General features: G+C 42.9%; 1 protein-coding gene across 1 annotated transcript; it reads left to right on the top strand.

Moving 5' to 3' along the window:
• The first annotated feature begins 663 nt into the window (after positions 1-663).
• Positions 664-17,042, top strand: SKA1 (spindle and kinetochore associated complex subunit 1). Its single transcript, XM_010008496.1, has 6 exons — positions 664-751; positions 1,128-1,252; positions 1,933-2,024; positions 5,640-5,777; positions 12,555-12,724; positions 16,894-17,042. Exons 1-6 carry the CDS (start codon positions 664-666, stop codon positions 17,040-17,042), a joined length of 762 nt encoding a protein of 253 aa, XP_010006798.1.
• Positions 17,043-17,435: the final 393 nt, after the last annotated feature.

Raw genomic sequence — 17,435 nt, 5'->3', positions numbered from 1 at the left:
CCCCCCTCCCTCCCTCCGTGCCCGAGGGGCTGCGGGGCCGGCACGGTGAGTGCGGGGAAGGGTCCCCGGGCCGGGGGAGCCCAGCGGGGCCTGTTCCTCGGCCTCTCCAGCAGCGGGTTTGCAGCCATTCCCTCTTCTCCTTCCCACAGGGATAACCGGCCCCTGACGCTGTTTTCTTCTGCCTCTCCACTCTTGCTGACTCTGCTCGTTGTTTAGTCGCTGTTGTTTCGTTTTCGAAGCCTCTCGAAGCACCGAACCGAGCTCCCCGAGGGGGCCTCCCAGCACACCGAGGTGTTTCTTCTCTGCTGCCAGCAAACTGCCATCAGTTTCAGCTGCAAACACTTGGTAAAGGGTTACCCGGTCTCCTGAGGAACCGTGGTGCTGGTATTAAACTGCATTTATCCCCAGAGCTGAGGGGAATTGCCTTGTCTAATGCCAGTCACTTTGTCCTTCATCTGCTGCTGCCAGTGTAGTAAAACAACAGGTAGTTACTAAATTGACCCCTTCATTTAAGTTCCCTCTGTTTCTTTAGAAGATCAGGGTTCTTCTTAAAACTCTGCCTGTGTGCTTAGTGTTTGTAACTTAGAGCTTCCTTAAGTAACTTCGTTTTTATTTTCTTTTCTTAATGTTGTTTTTCCTTCCTCAGTATTATAACAGAGAAATATGGCATCCTCAGACCTGGAAGATTTGTGCTTTCACATCAACACCAAGATTTCAACGATTAAAAAGACTCTTCAGTTAAGGAACATAGGTAAAAGAAGTGAGGAGTGGCTTTTGGTTTGCACCTCCCTGCAGAAAGCAGGAAAGCTCTGATTAAGCTTGAAGTGGGAATCAAGTGAAATGTAGAGAAGAACAAAAAGAAAGTGAGGGAGGATGGCAAAATGGGAGCATTTTCAGGGAACTAGGTGCCAAGCAGAGAGCACAGGCTAAGTAAAAGTTTTTCTTCCAGCAGCTTGGAACTCTGTTGGCTGTGTGGAGTAGGAGGTTGGCAGTTTGACCTGCTTCTCCTGGGGGAATAAGGTGGTGGGGGAGCACAGAGTTAGTAGACAAGCTCGTGGAGAGCAGGGGAAGGAGGATTTTGCTTTTGTGTTGGGAGATGTTTTGGCTCAGTGTTCTCTCTTTGACAGGTCAAGAACCATCCCTCAAGTCTGTGCTGTGTAAAATAGGGCAGGAGATGGTTGTCCTGCATGACCTCCTGAATAAAATGGAAACTGAGGTTCAACAGCAGAAAAAACTGAATGCTTTGCTAAAAGTAATCCTCTTTTTTTTTTTCTTGTTCATAGAATACTGAAAGATTCAAAGGCATTTTGATAAGTGTGTTAGTTCCTCTTTTTAGATCCTAAGTGATAGGTTTGGGTGCATGAAGCTGCTTGTAAGTGGAACAGGGACTTGGAACAGGTTTACTGATGGTTTATGAAGCACCTCTCCAGCACAGTGAACATAAACAATGTAATTTTTCCAGGTTTATAACTGAAAGGGTGTCTTTATCATAACACTGTGATCTAAAGAGCAGTTATACTTTTACATCCCTCCAATAGCTATGAAAACAATTGAATTAGAATATCTGTTGTCCTCTTGTGTGTTTGCAGTGCCTTCCTGTGTTAAGTCTCTGGTGAAAGTGTTTGGGGAATGTAGATGAGTTTCCTGCTGTATCTCCATCACTGCCACCTTTCCCCTGTCCCAACCTGCTAGGATATATTGTGAAAGATTTACTCCTTGCCTGCTTAAATTTCATGAATTCTTAAGAAGAACTTGTGTTTTCTCACTCTGAGCTTTGTTTTGTGGAGCTTTGCTAGTTGCTTGTGGGGAAATTAGAGGGATAAAGGAGGCAAGATGATGGGGTGAGAGCAAAGAGCACCTCTAAGAGTAACCTGCTTTGGCTTGCTTGATGTAAAATTTTGCATTTCTCATGAAGTCTAACCATCATTTCAGGAGCTCCAGAAATCTGCTGAGAGAGAGCAGGGTGAGGCTCAGCACCTCCGTGAGAACATCCCTCCCCATCTGCCCAAACCAACTCAGAGCAGGTATGTGGGACATGAGCGTGGAGAGATCAGGCTGCTCCTGGCAACCTCCAGCTGCAGCACTGTGCCCCTCTTCTCCTTTTGCTGTGGGTTAACTGGGAACTTCTGGGAGCTGCTTGTTGCATGGGTTGATTCTGGATTTTGCTCCTGGCCATGTGTGTGAGCGCCCTGACAAATCCCTCAGGTGGAATCTTGAAAATACCAAGTTGTTCAGGTGGGAGCTTCCAGTGGCAGGTGTGACATGGAGTAAAAATCCAGTTCTTGGATAAATCTGCTCATTCCTTGCTTTAGAATTGCAACCACCCTGATTTGATAGCTGCAGTGCCAAAGGGTTGAAGGGTGGGTTAGTGATCCCAATGCTAGGTTATTAAAATTGCCCTTCCAAATATTAAAAAAAACAACAACAAACAAACCCTCTAACTCAATCATCATTCTTGAATGATGGTTGTGGCATTTTTATTCTCCTCTCCCTGTAGCAGCCTGGCATTTATTTTAGCTAGCAATGTTCCCCCCCTGCCTTTGAGAGGGGCTAAGAAGCTGCTCAGAATCAAGGAGCTCAAGGAATAAAATGAGCCCTAAGTATGTGAAACAACAGCTATGGTTCAAAAAGCTTCTAAGGCATTATTACTCTGACTGGGTTTCTCAGTGTGGTCAGCTCTTTCTCTGGCTTGTGGGAATTGCTGTTTAGTTTTGAGGGATGTTGGTGTATGCCAGGTGGGGGTCTCTTTGAAATTGTACCTTCAGGACGCCTGAACTCAGTGCTTCCAACACGTGCCCTCAATCTATCAGCTTTCCCTGCTCTTGCTCCTCATGGCAGACAAACCTCAGGCTGGAAACATTGCAGGAATATTCCTGCCAAGTGTAAGGTGAAGGATGTGGAAATGAGGTTGGAGAAAAAAAATCAACTGTAGTTTTAGTGTGTAGCAGTGTTCTCATCTGTGTAGGTACTCCTTGTAGTAAAACTTGCCCTACTCTTAGCTGGCAGAGAGCTGAGTTGTGCAAAAGCTTTTATTTTGAGTGAAACCCTTCAGACATGAACCCCCCCCCACCAGACAATCACCTCCTAAAATATGTCTGGAAATGTTTTGTTCCTTTTCAATTTCCTCTTCCATTTAGATGTTGCAGGTATTTGTTTGTGTTCGTGAACGAATGAAAGTTCTTCAGAAATTACCCCTGGGGTCTTGCCTTCCTTTTGTAACTTAACTTTCCTTAGGAAAAAAAGCTTTGTCTTAAGTTTCCATGAGGTCCTGGGAATTGTTTAGATGCAAATGAGGCTTGTTTAGTGATTGTGTCAGCTCTGGTGTCAAAAAGATTCTTTGGGATGTTGGTTTCCTTTCCAATCGTGTCCTGGTTTTAGTCGAGAAATTAATTGTGGTGCAAGTTGAGCTGCTCCTTCCCTTTCCAGACAGAGCTGCCCATGTAACACTATGCAAGTTTTCCTCATGATTTTCAACAGATAATGCTCTGCCAGTTTACACTTCCTGTTCTGTCACTGCCAATTAGTGGTGTTGGTTTTTCCTGAGGAGTCCTAATGCCATTTGTCAAAACACCCTTTCTCCATTGTCCCCTCTGAGTGTTCACTGTGTTGTGCAGTGGAGGATCAAGCAAGTAACTGGTCAGAACCCATCTGGGTGGGTGCAAATGGGTCTTCAGTCCTCTTCCACAAACCTCCCTTCTTTTACCTTCCCAATTTCTGTTCCTGAACACCAGTGAGACAGGCCTTCACATCTCAGGAAGAATGAAAACACCCACACAGGTGAACTGAACAATTCATGGCTTTAGCCATTGTTTGTCTCTTGTTTGATGTTCTTGTTTACTGGAGGAATCTCACAGGACTAAAAAGCAAGTTCAAAGTACTTTAAGCCCTTTGTGTTCCAGGTGTTTATTGAGAGAGCAGTTAGAGCAGTTTCTCACTGCACCAAGCCCAGGTTTTGAATAGAAGCTTCAGTTCTTTCTTCTCATGGTCCAGGTGAGCAGTGGGCTGTACATCTACCAGCTCACTGCAGGCAGGTACAGGCAAAGTAGCAGGTGGGAACCCAAAGCAGAAGTATCTGGGGGTGAGGAATCATCTAGAAAAGATCAGGGGACTGTTGTGGTGAGGAGGATGGCAGGAGATGTACAGGAGGAGTGAGGATTTAAGATGTGAACTCTCGCCTCACTTAATCATTGTGTCTATTCTTATTCCAAACCCATCACCTGAAATCATGGGATCATGGACTGGTTTGGGTTAGAAGGGACCTTCAAGACCTTCAAGAACAAATAGTTCCAACCCCCCCTGCATGGGACACCTCCCACCAGCCCAGGCTGCTCCAAGCCCCATCCATCCTGCCCTTCAACACTGCCAGGGATGGGGCAGCCACAGCTTCTCTGGGCAACCTGGGCCGGGGTCTCACCTCCCTCACACCAAAGAATTTCTTCCATATCCCCACCCTTCCATTTTCCTTGCTGACATTCTTTGCAACCAGTGCTAGCTCCAGGGTGCCAGGGTTAGCTTTGTGCAGGGCCTCACCTTGTTTTTCAGATGTTTCCCTCTGCATTAGTTTAACTGCTGCCGTCCTGCATTGCAGGAGGATTCTGCACTGTGGTATGACAGGCAGCAGAGCTTCCCCTGTCACTGCGGCACAGACCAGACAATCTGGAAGCCCAGCAGGTGGCACTCGTTGTCCTCTGAGCCACTGTCACCTTCCTTGGGAAATGGGACACTGAGTTTTGAGATGTCACATCAAGTGACACATCAAATCCGGGCTGTCAGGGCAGCAGAAGCACTGCTGTGCTCTGGCAGGCTCTGTGTCCCCTTCCTGTGGGACAGCTGGATCAAAGCAAATTATCAGTTCTTTGAGACACATCAGCTTGATGCTCCTTTAGTTATTTCTGTTGCACATCACAGTCATGTCCTTCTGCTGAGGTGACAGGGAATTTGGCCAAATGCCTCCTCTTTGCTGTCCTGCCAATGAGCAGGAGAGCAGCTAGGTGGGTGCCTGGCAAATAACTCTGTGTTTGAGGCTCTAAGCTGAGGGTTTGGAAGAAGAGTGAATGTAGAAAAATAATGCTTTGATAATCACTCAAAGCAGGAAATTCCTCAGCTTTTGGCATCGTGCCTAAATATATATGTGTGTGTGTATATAAATAAATAAAAAATCCCAGCCTGCTGGAGGGTGTTGAATTTCTTTTGAAGCAAAGATGAATGGATGAGTCAGGCTTCCCAAGATTTGAACTTGTCTCAGGGAGCTGTGAAGTGTTTAAAATCCTCCCGTTAGGCTGCAGCTCTATGCTCTGGTTCCATCTGATTAAAAAGCCCAGGCCTCATGTTCTGTGCAATGTAATGGTACATTGCATTTGTAACTGCTCTCTGCTGCCCTTGGACTGCTTCCAATTCACCTGCTAGCAGAGCAGTGAAGAGCTGTAATGAAGTCAGCTTCAAGCAAGCAATTTGAAATGGAGCAGGCCTTGCTGTATTGATTGTTTGATTTGTTTTCTTTCAGGAAAGATGGTGATTTGTATTCATCCAACCTAAGAGATGGGTTGGAACTCAGGTCTGTGAGTAAACAGGCTTGATAATACCATGTGTTCTCCTTACTACATATCTATTTATGTGCTTCATATTCATTCAATTGACAGCATCACTGGGCTAACTGGGAAATGTGAAGAACAAGGAAAAGCCGCGGAACCTGAACGTGCAAAGAAACCTATAAAAGAGCAAAGACCTATTAAAGAAGCAGCCTTAATAACTGCAGAAGAATTTGAAAGTGTTCCTGCGTAAGTAAGCACAGCTTTTCTTACACCCTGGGGTGCCAGTTTGGGAAAGGGAGCTCTTGGAGATCTCAGACTGACAGAGATGCTTTGAAATTTCACCACAGGGTGAGAGCTCCCAGTAGTTCATATGCAATACCAGCAAACCTGCAAAGTGAGATGAATAGAGCTAATCAAGTTCTTATTTATGTATATGCTGGGAAGATCAGAGTTAATCAATTGAAACCCAAACATCTTTTTTCAAAAGTCACTTGAGTTGTATGAGAAGGAATATATTGACTCTGAAGTCTGTCATGTAGGAATAATGCTTCTTAAATGGCATTTTGGGAACAAGGACAAATATTGCTGCAAAAAGGAGGAAATTCTCTTGATGCCTAAAGCTAAATTGTTATCTAGACTTTAGATTCAGTGTGTTCCTTGACAAAACTGGTTTCAATAAGGTTTTTCATGTAGTCTGTGTTTTACTTGAGGTGTTCAAATTATCTTTGCTTACAGCTTTCAGAACTCTCAGGTGAACAATGTCCCATTGCTCAGTCCAAAAAAAAAATAAAATCAGGGAGCCTGGATGTTGAGCTAATGATAAGAGACCTTTTTTGGTTGCCTTTAAAAACTGCACCCACCTGGGATTTTTATTCTTTTATTATTGGTGGATTTACTCCCTTAGATACTTAGACATTTTTGGGAAGGTAAAAAGCTGGAGCATGGCAATTTGTGGTCTTTATGAATGCAAAAGAAGTAGGCAAAGACCATTCCAGCCAAATGTTGGTTTAACTCTCAATTAAAGCTATGATCTTTCCTGAAGACTTCATGAAAGTCCTTGAAAGGGGGAGGTTTTCCACCACTGTTGGTGGCTGGGGTCAGAGGCCAGCTGGATACTCTTCCATTCACCCCTGGTTTGTAGAAATGTTGCATCTGAGACTCTGCTTGTGGGCTCTAGAAGAATTTTGATTCAGATAGGAGAAGCTTGTTTGTTCTGTGGAGGAAGATTTGCATGAATTTAGATAGAGCTATTAACCTACCAGTTTTTTCCTGTCTCCTGGCAGTCTTGTAGTACAAGATTGGAGGATAAGGATTGGAAAGCTGAGCTTTCACAGCCTGTTTAATGAAATCCAAGCAGCAAATGTTGCTGACCTGAATTTGCACCTGCCAAGGGGCTCCTTTTCATTCTTCTTCTCCTTTCCCACCACAGCTGTGGTAGATTCTAACTGAAAAACCTGGGCATTTTTCACTCTTTTTATGCTGAATTCAAAGGAGAAATCTATCCCTAACATCATTAAGACACTAAAAGGGATAGATGGTCTTCAGTGACTTCAGCTTTTCTGAACTCTGGAGCAGGTGTTTAACCAAGGGACACGCTGTGTTAAGGTGCAGATCTGGATCACCTTGATCAAATAAAATGCTCCCTCCCAGTAAGGAACTTGCAAATTATCTCAGCCTTCCAATCTGTTGCAGAAAGACACTTTTGGGAGGAAGAAAAAGGAAATTGCATAGTAGATGTCTCAGTGAACAATGAATTCAAGGCAAAGGGAAATGCTTTGTTCTTTGGCTAAAATTCTTCCCTCTTTATCTGCACGTTCATGATAATTCTCTGAAGTTTATGTTAACTTGAGGGAATATCTATTTCTTTTAACCTAAGCATTTTTGAGGGAGCAGGAGCAGTGGGAGGATTATCTCTTTTCCCCTGTTATATATGTGATATACTGATGATATTCTTTTCTTTGAACACAGCACTTTGGTTTTCATACCTATGGAAAAAAAAAAAGTGTTCTGAAAAGGGCTTGTGTGGATTGAGGGAAAAAAAAAGGAAACTGGGTCACTTGTTTAAAAACAAAGTTTTGAGTGTTTTTTGCTTTTGGTGGAGTCAAGGAGATTAAAGTTACTTAAAATCTAAATGAAATGGATGAATTTGGAACTTCTTAACTTGTTGTTTTTTTTTTATATGAGCCTATGGGCTGAAATAAATGTCAGCATTTATGGGTTTGCTGGGTGGAAACATGAGAAGACTAGAACAGCTGGAGTTTTTATGATTCTTAGTATGGACAGAAGAAAAATCCTAGTTGCTTTTGATATAGAATTCAACTTTGGATGAAGGCACCTACAGTTAAGTGTGTGACTCAGGTGTCTCCATGCTCACCAAGAGCTCCCCCTCTGGATCTTTAATTCCTGAATTTTCTGTATCCCCCAGCACATCTGCTGCCCCCACAGGAGCATTTTGGATGCCTGAGGGCCTCTCAGGGAGCTCTCAGTTCCCAGGGTTAGGCAACTGAGTCCTGCTTCTCTCTGCTTCAGGATGAGTTGAATTCTCTTGGCTTTATTGTGTTCCCTGTATCTCTATTGATAGCAGGAGCATAGCAACTTAAATAGAGGTATTTTATACCTCTGGCTTTCATCTTTATAGCTCTGCATGTTCCCCTGTGACTTTATAAATAGGTTAAGGGATGCAGAGAGAGCAAGAAATAGCAGTTAATGGCTGCAGCTCTATGCTCTGGTTCCATCTGATTAAAAAGCCCAGGCCTCATGTTCTGTGCAATGTAATGGTACATTGCATTTGTAACTGCTCTCTGCTGCCCTTGGACTGCTTCCAATTCACCTGCTAGCAGAGCAGTGAAGAGCTGTAATGAAGTCAGCTTCAAGCAAGCAATTTGAAATGGAGCAGGCCTTGCTGTATTGATTGTTTGATTTGTTTTCTTTCAGGAAAGATGGTGATTTGTATTCATCCAACCTAAGAGATGGGTTGGAACTCAGGTCTGTGAGTAAACAGGCTTGATAATACCATGTGTTCTCCTTACTACATATCTATTTATGTGCTTCATATTCATTCAATTGACAGCATCACTGGGCTAACTGGGAAATGTGAAGAACAAGGAAAAGCCGCGGAACCTGAACGTGCAAAGAAACCTATAAAAGAGCAAAGACCTATTAAAGAAGCAGCCTTAATAACTGCAGAAGAATTTGAAAGTGTTCCTGCGTAAGTAAGCACAGCTTTTCTTACACCCTGGGGTGCCAGTTTGGGAAAGGGAGCTCTTGGAGATCTCAGACTGACAGAGATGCTTTGAAATTTCACCACAGGGTGAGAGCTCCCAGTAGTTCATATGCAATACCAGCAAACCTGCAAAGTGAGATGAATAGAGCTAATCAAGTTCTTATTTATGTATATGCTGGGAAGATCAGAGTTAATCAATTGAAACCCAAACATCTTTTTTCAAAAGTCACTTGAGTTGTATGAGAAGGAATATATTGACTCTGAAGTCTGTCATGTCGGAATAATGCTTCTTAAATGGCATTTTGGGAACAAGGACAAATATTGCTGCAAAAAGGAGGAAATTCTCTTGATGCCTAAAGCTAAATTGTTATCTAGACTTTAGATTCAGTGTGTTCCTTGACAAAACTGGTTTCAATAAGGCTTTTCATGTAGTCTGTGTTTTACTTGAGGTGTTCAAATTATCTTTGCTTACAGCTTTCAGAACTCTCAGGTGAACAATGTCCCATTGCTCAGTCCAAAAAAAAAATAAAATCAGGGAGCCTGGATGTTGAGCTAATGATAAGAGACCTTTTTTGGTTGCCTTTAAAAACTGCACCCACCTGGGATTTTTATTCTTTTATTATTGGTGGATTTACTCCCTTAGATACTTAGACATTTTTGGGAAGGTAAAAAGCTGGAGCATGGCAATTTGTGGTCTTTATGAATGCAAAAGAAGTAGGCAAAGACCATTCCAGCCAAATGTTGGTTTAACTCTCAATTAAAGCTATGATCTTTCCTGAAGACTTCATGAAAGTCCTTGAAAGGGGGAGGTTTTCCACCACTGTTGGTGGCTGGGGTCAGAGGCCAGCTGGATACTCTTCTATTCACCCCTGGTTTGTAGAAATGTTGCATCTGAGACTCTGCTTGTGGGCTCTAGAAGAATTTTGATTCAGATAGGAGAAGCTTGTTTGTTCTGTGGAGGAAGATTTGCATGAATTTAGATAGAGCTATTAACCTACCAGTTTTTTCCTGTCTCCTGGCAGTCTTGTAGTACAAGATTGGAGGATAAGGATTGGAAAGCTGAGCTTTCACAGCCTGTTTAATGAAATCCAAGCAGCAAATGTTGCTGACCTGAATTTGCACCTGCCAAGGGGCTCCTTTTCATTCTTCTTCTCCTTTCCCACCACAGCTGTGGTAGATTCTAACTGAAAAACCTGGGCATTTTTCACTCTTTTTATGCTGAATTCAAAGGAGAAATCTATCCCTAACATCATTAAGACACTAAAAGGGATAGATGGTCTTCAGTGACTTCAGCTTTTCTGAACTCTGGAGCAGGTGTTTAACCAAGGGACACGCTGTGTTACGGTGCAGATCTGGATCACCTTGATCAAATAAAATGCTCCCTCCCAGTAAGGAACTTGCAAATTATCTTAGCCTTCCAATCTGTTGCAGAAAGACACTTTTGGGAGGAAGAAAAAGGAAATTGCATAGTAGATGTCTCAGTGAACAATGAATTCAAGGCAAAGGGAAATGCTTTGTTCTTTGTCTAAAATTCTTCCCTCTTTATCTGCACGTTCATGATAATTCTCTGAAGTTTATGTTAACTTGAGGGAATATCTATTTCTTTTAACCTAAGCATTTTTGAGGGAGCAGGAGCAGTGGGAGGATTATCTCTTTTCCCCTGTTATATATGTGATATACTGATGATATTCTTTTCTTTGAACACAGCACTTTGGTTTTCATACCTATGGAAAAAAAAAAAGTGTTCTGAAAAGGGCTTGTGTGGATTGAGGGAAAAAAAAAGGAAACTGGGTCACTTGTTTAAAAACAAAGTTTTGAGTGTTTTTTGCTTTTGGTGGAGTCAAGGAGATTAAAGTTACTTAAAATCTAAATGAAATGGATGAATTTGGAACTTCTTAACTTGTTGTTTTTTTTTTATATGAGCCTATGGGCTGAAATAAATGTCAGCATTTATGGGTTTGCTGGGTGGAAACATGAGAAGACTAGAACAGCTGGAGTTTTTATGATTCTTAGTATGGACAGAAGAAAAATCCTAGTTGCTTTTGATATAGAATTCAACTTTGGATGAAGGCACCTACAGTTAAGTGTGTGACTCAGGTGTCTCCATGCTCACCAAGAGCTCCCCCTCTGGATCTTTAATTCCTGAATTTTCTGTATCCCCCAGCACATCTGCTGCCCCCACGGGAGCATTTTGGATGCCTGAGGGCCTCTCAGGGAGCTCTCAGTTCCCAGGGTTAGGCAACTGAGTCCTGCTTCTCTCTGCTTCAGGATGAGTTGAATTCTCTTGGCTTGTGTTCCCTGTATCTCTATTGATAGCAGGAGCATAGCAACTTAAATAGAGGTATTTTATACCTCTGGCTTTCATCTTTATAGCTCTGCACGTTCCCCTGTGACTTTATAAATAGGTTAAGGGATGCAGAGAGAGCAAGAAATAGCAGTTAATATATAGAGGCAAAGCCCTCCTGTGGCTACAGGCTGTGCTGCTCCTTTGTGCCCTGTGTAACTGGGTTCCAGGGGTGGTAGGGCTGCTTTGATTTGGCAAGATGTTGATGTGTGCCAAGCAGAGTGTTATAAAAACAGTTGTGCCTCCCCCGTTGAATCTGGATGGATCAAAATAGCAAGAAATTAGTGGCAATTTAATCTGGAATGGGAGCAGTTGCTTTGAATGCAGGAGTTTTTACACACCCCGTGCAGACCTGTCTCCCTATTATTAAAACCTACAGCTTGGCAATTGTATAATGCCTGGAATTTGTAATTGATCAGCTACTTCTGCTTTCAGTTCTTGTATCTTTTCCAAATATGAAGCTGCTTTTTTTTTCATTCAGATGAAAACAAGGAGAGAATTTCCTGCTCATTGATCTCTTCCCTCTGGTTCTCCTCCAGCTTTCAGCCTCCTGATGTAGTGACCTGAAGAACCCCATTCATTGTCAGGATCATTCAAGTTGCAAAGTTGCCCCTGGCTCTTAACTGCAGTTTTCCCTGGGCTTTTCTTTGCTTTGGTATTTATCTTTCTGCTTGTCATATGAGTTTCAGATTTCATCTTTTATAGAAGGCTTCTCAGTTTGCTTGAATTGCAAGCCTTTACATCTATAAATACTGAATAGCTTGATTTGCAGATACTCTAAAATTTCCACAACACTTTGTTGCTTTTTTTTTAATCTTCTGTGCTTCCTGTACCTCTAAGCTGTTATCAACAGATCTTCTTATTTTTAGTACCAGTTGGATAAAATGCTCTGAAAGTTCAGAAGAGGGTGTTGGCAGTGCAGATTTGTGCCTGTATAGCTCAAGAGGCTGCACAAAAAAATAGAGAGAACAACACAAAACTGGTATTTCTTAAAAAAAAAACCAACCCAACAAATGGCTGTGAGAGCCAACACAGGTTATTTATAAATATATTATGACCCAAATTGCACTTTTAGGCAGAAACATTTAACTTCAGTTTTGGCTTGTGTTATGTTTGCTGCAAATCTGCATTTGTTGTTTAAGTGGCACGTGAAAAAAAGCAACTTTTGTCCCAATTTTAAAAGTTCCTTACAGCTTTAGCCTGGGTATTTTTTACTTCTTAATGTAGTTTTCTCATGTTTCATCTTTCTGGTGTAGGTTTCATCATGTTTTTTCCCTTCAACACTATGAAACCATCAAGGAAATGAACAAAATGAACTACTGCCTTTACTCATTAACACAAAGCAGAAGAATCTTCCTCCAATTAGGAATAACATGTTCAATGAAGGCTGGTGAAAGAGAAATAAACATGGAACTTGGTGACATTTCTGGTTACTGCTTTTTATTTTTATTTGTAGGTACATGAAGGGTCGTTTAACCTATGATCAGATTAATGCAGTTGTGCAAGAGATGAACAAGGCTGTGGTGGGCAAGTACAAGATCCTGCATCAACCTTTGAAGTCTATGAGTGCACCAGTCAGAAATCTCTACCACAGGTTTATAGAAGAAGAAACCAAGGACACAAAAGGTATTATTATCATTATTTATTTATTTTACTTTTTTTGGCACCAAACTCACACCATTTGGATCTTGCAGCACAAGGATAAAAATACTGGGCAAGGTATTAAATAGCTGATGACAGCTTGTGCTTTTCATCTCTTAGTGCAAGACAGAGCATCTTATTTTCAGAAAATAATCCTGAAAAATTTTAGAGAACCTGTTCTTGCTTATTCTAAGATAATGAAGAGGAAAATAAGTAATAATTAGACGTAGCAGAACTTTCCCTCCCTTCCCAGCACAGGGGGTCACAGCCTAAATCAGATGTGGACCTGAAGAATTCCTGTCCATTTCAGGGGACAAACAGTGCTGGAGCAATGGAAGTTCTGATTCTTCCTTGATATCAAGGGAGGAGAAAAGAGATTCAGTCCCAGATCAAATTCCAGGCCACAAGGAAGAGAAATGTCTTCTTACTGTACAAAACTGAGCATTTAGTATAAGATCCAGGCACTCTTTTTGGATAAAGTCACATAGTTCAGCAACAACTAACTTCAGTGACTGAAAAGATTTCCCATAACTGATTTGGTTGTTACTACTTAAGTATTTTCACTGAAAACATGTCACTTTCATGACATATAGTAGCAAAAACTTGTAAGTACACAAAGATTTAATTGGAATGGCTACAAGTTGTGGAAGCTCCTAGTTGGAGAAGCAAACTGTGTAAGCTCTGTTTGCAGTTTTTAAGCTAGAATGGACATGGACATTTGTTCTGAAGTTGGGAAATGTGGGTAATCAGTCATGCTGCAGTGCCTCCGTGGAAGAGACAGGCCTGTCTGATAATTTTAAGGAGTTTTCTTCTCTTCAAAGCACAGAGGGTGTGAAAAAGCACCAAAATGTCTCAATTTAAAAGCAAGTTGTACTTGCAGGATAGTTTCTCCAAAGCTACGTGGCACAGCAAATCTCTAATTTTAAATCCTCCTTTCTGACAAGCCTTTCCTTTTGAGAACAAGCATGTAATTATTCCTGGAGGGGTGTACTGCACTTACCAAGTGATGTCCTTAGAATGCCTTCATGTTTCCAAGTTCACACTTGAAGCATGGAGCAAACTCTTCTCTCTCAGAAAGCAAACTCTTTTTCTAACACCTTTGTGCTCACCTCTATTTATGCCCTGGACAGAAGACCAGAAGTTTCTGCCCTTCATTTACTGGGTGCTCAGGAGTCACCTTGTAACAAATTACTTCTTCCTCCTTCCTCTTGGATTTGTTGCTGATCAAAACTCACTCAATATTGTAGTTATTCTGATTTGGACTCTGAGAGTTTGGTTTTTCACTAAAGAAGTTTGGCTTCAGTCTAACTTGGTCTTGTATTTATTTGGGATTTCTTCAAATATTTACTTTATCATTTTAAATTTAGAATATTATTTGTTTAACTGTGGCTGTCCTCAGGATAATGAGTCCATGGCTGTAGAGGAGAGTCTAAATGCTAAAAGAGCTTTCCTAGGCCTGGAATGCTGCTTGTACATTAGGAGGAAATTCTTGGCTGTGAGAGTGGTGAGCCCCTGGCCCAGGTTGCCCAGAGAAGCTGTGGCTGCCCCATCCCTGGCAGTGTTGAAGGGCAGGTTGGATGGGGCTTGGAGCAGCCTGGGCTGGTGGGAGGTGTCCCTGCCCATGCAGGGGGGCTGGAGCTAGATTATCTTTCAGGTCCCTTCCAACCCAAACCATTCCATTTTTCTGCACAATGATCCATGGGCAGCCTTGGCTGCAGTGAAAGATCCACTCTAGAAACATGAGAAAGCTACAACCAGTCAGCGATAATTTTATTCCAGAAAGGATTATTTTATTAACCTGAAAAACAGAGGGAGTTTAAGTTCTTCAAGTACCTGAGAGCCAATCCTGATTTTCTTGTTGATGTTGGAAAGTTCAGTTAGGAAATGAGGACATTCAGCATCTGAGACAGTGTGTGTGGGGGGTAGGTTTTCTTTTGTGTGTGTTTGTTGTGACTAATCATCTAGAAAGTCTAAAGAAAAGGTCTGACAGGCAGTTGTTGTCTGGCCAGCACAAAATGATTAAATGTCTTCATCCATTGCATTTTTCAGGAGGAGGTTGTGCATTCATTGATTAGTTTGCTTAAGTTTCTGCTGGGAGTGTCTCCCTGCTTAGGATTCTCACTGTTTCTCAGCCTGGGCTGATTGCCAGCTGACCTTTTCCTCTTGATTTCCAGAGGAGAAAAAAAATCTGCCTGCTTAATCAGGAGAACTTTCCACCAGCCAATAATGTGGTTCAGTGAGTTTAGCCACTTACTTAGTGCCCAGAGTAACTGTTTCCAACCAAACCTCCACCCTTCAGCCAGCTCTGGTTTCTTCATAACCAAGATCCTGCTGTCCTGAGTGTTGCTGCCCTGAGTTCTGGCAAATAGAAGAAGAAATCAGATTTTGCACAAATTCAGGACATTCTGATGCTCTGGCAGAGCAAGGTTTTGGGGAAGGCTGTACTGGTAAATGGCATTCTGGGACCTCAGTTCTAATGGCCACCACATCCTTGGATGCTCTTTCAGAGTAGAGTTGCTCTCTACAACTCCCTGAAAGGAGGTTGTAGTGAGGTGGGGGTGTTGGTCTCTTCTTCCAAGGAACAAGGGATGGGACAAGAGGAAATGGGCTCCAGTTGTGCCAGGGGAGGCTGAGATGGGATGTTGGGCAGCATTTCTTGCTTGTCAGGGTTGTCAGGCCCTGGCCCAGGCTGCCCAGGGCAGGGCTGGAGTCCCCATCCCTGGAGGGGTTTCCAAGCTGTGTAGATGTGGTGCTGAGGGACATGGGGCAGGGGTGGCCTGGGCAGGGCTGGGGGAACAGTAGGACTGAATGATCTTTTCCCACCTTAATGATTCTATGACATGTAAAGATGAGATGTTTACAGAAAAGTTTCCTGTGTAAAGCTGCATTGTATTTATTTAATCAATAAATAAAAGCTTTCTTGGCAGCTTCAGTTTTCCAGGCAGCATCAACTACTTTCTCCTCAAGGAAGAAGGAAGGCATCTCCAATAATAGGAAGAAGAGATGCTCCAGCTTAGCTACCTCTGCCTTACTTTAAGGGTAAAAGGAGGAAGAACACTGTCCTCTTTTTGCCATGCTAGAACACCCTGAGCCTTGCAACTTTGTTCTCATCAGACTTGGAAGCAGGATGCTCCAAAAGAGTGTGTTCTTTCCTTCCCTTCCTCAAAGATAATTGGGTGTTTCTTTCTTAAACCTTCATTAGCACCTTCCTGCTTTCAGATTGCTCTTCATTCTCTTGGTTGTGGAAGGTGGTTAAAACCTGATGCCACGTTACAAGAAGAATTAAATGCTCTGTCATTTTACTAGCTCTGTTATTCTCTGCTGTCTGAGCAGCCTATGAAGGCTGAACATGAAATCACAGGTACTGAATGTCTCTGGAATGCTTAGAGGAAGTCCTCCCTTCCTCCTGTCTACCTGGTTGTGAGGACTTCTCTTGTTCTGCTGCAGGCATGTTCAATGCTTTAACTCCAGTCAAGGTCTTGGTTTCTTACAAGCTCTTGCTAGTAAGAATTTCCTTGTATGAGTAGTTAATCGGTTGCAAGAAGGGATGGGCTTAATGAGGATGTTGGGAATTCTTCTTTCTGGGGATAAATGAAGGAAGTTGATGATGGGAGGGCTGGAGCACCTCTCTTATGGAGACAGGCTGGGGGAATTGGGGTTGTTCATCCTGGAGAAGACTCTGGGGGGACCTTATAGCAAACCTTTCAAAACCTGAAAGAGCTTGGGGAAGAGCTTTTCACAGGGCATGTCACGATAGGACAAGGGGTGAAGGTTTGAAGCTAGAGAAGGGCAGATTTAGGTTGGACATTAGGAAAGAGTTCCTTAATGTGAGGGTGGTGGATCAGCGGAACAGGTTGCCTGGAGAGGTGGTGGAGGCTCCATCCCTGGAGACATTTAGGCTCAGGCTTGATGGGGCTCTGAGCAACCTGGTCTAGTTGGGGATGTCCCTGCTTATTGGACTAGGTGACTTTCAGGAGGTTCCTTCCAACCTAAGACACTCTCTGATTCTTTGAAATGGAACAAAGCCCCGGAGATGGCACGAAGGCCATTCACAATTTTTCCACCAAGGCGTGGAATCCTGACAGAGAGTTCGCTTTGCTGTGAAACAAGTGTCTCCTGAGACCCAGTCACAAAGTCTCCCTTTGGTTCCCCAGGTGAGTTCTTCATCGTGGAGGCAGATATCAAGGAGTTCACCCAGCTGAAAGCCGACAAGCGCTTCCACAGCATCCTCAACATCCTGCGCCACTGCCAGCGGGTCAGGGAAGTCCGGGGCTCCCGCCTCGTCCGCTACGTCATCTGCTGACCAGCTGCCCCTCACCCAAGATAAGAGGACACAAGTATTTTGAGATGTAGAGAGATGTTGTTGGCTTTGTTGTTTTTTGGTGGGTTTTTTTTGCAGTGTTTCTTATCTCTGGGGCATTCCTACCTGCCTCTCTTACTGCCTAAAAAGGCAGCAGTGAGGACCAGGGGGTGTTTTTGTGCCATCTACCCTAGATGAGGAGTGGCAATATCAAGTGGCATTGAAGTCTTTGAGTTTTGGTGTGAAAACTTGAGAGGAATGATTTGTCTTCTGGTGAATTACAACTGCAGTTGGCATACCTGTAGACACAGGCAGTTTCAATCACATTTTCAGGTCAGCACTTGAAATGTTAACTTCTCTGCACATTAATAATGAGCCTTTTGTGTTTATGAGTTG

The sequence above is a fragment of the Chaetura pelagica genome, unplaced genomic scaffold (genome assembly GCF_000747805.2).
Source record: "Chaetura pelagica isolate M959 unplaced genomic scaffold, ChaPel_1.0 scaffold182, whole genome shotgun sequence".
NCBI classification, from domain to species: Eukaryota; Metazoa; Chordata; class Aves; order Apodiformes; family Apodidae; genus Chaetura; species Chaetura pelagica.
Note: the sequence above shows the minus strand (reverse complement) of the source record. Positions and strands in the feature narration are given on the sequence as shown.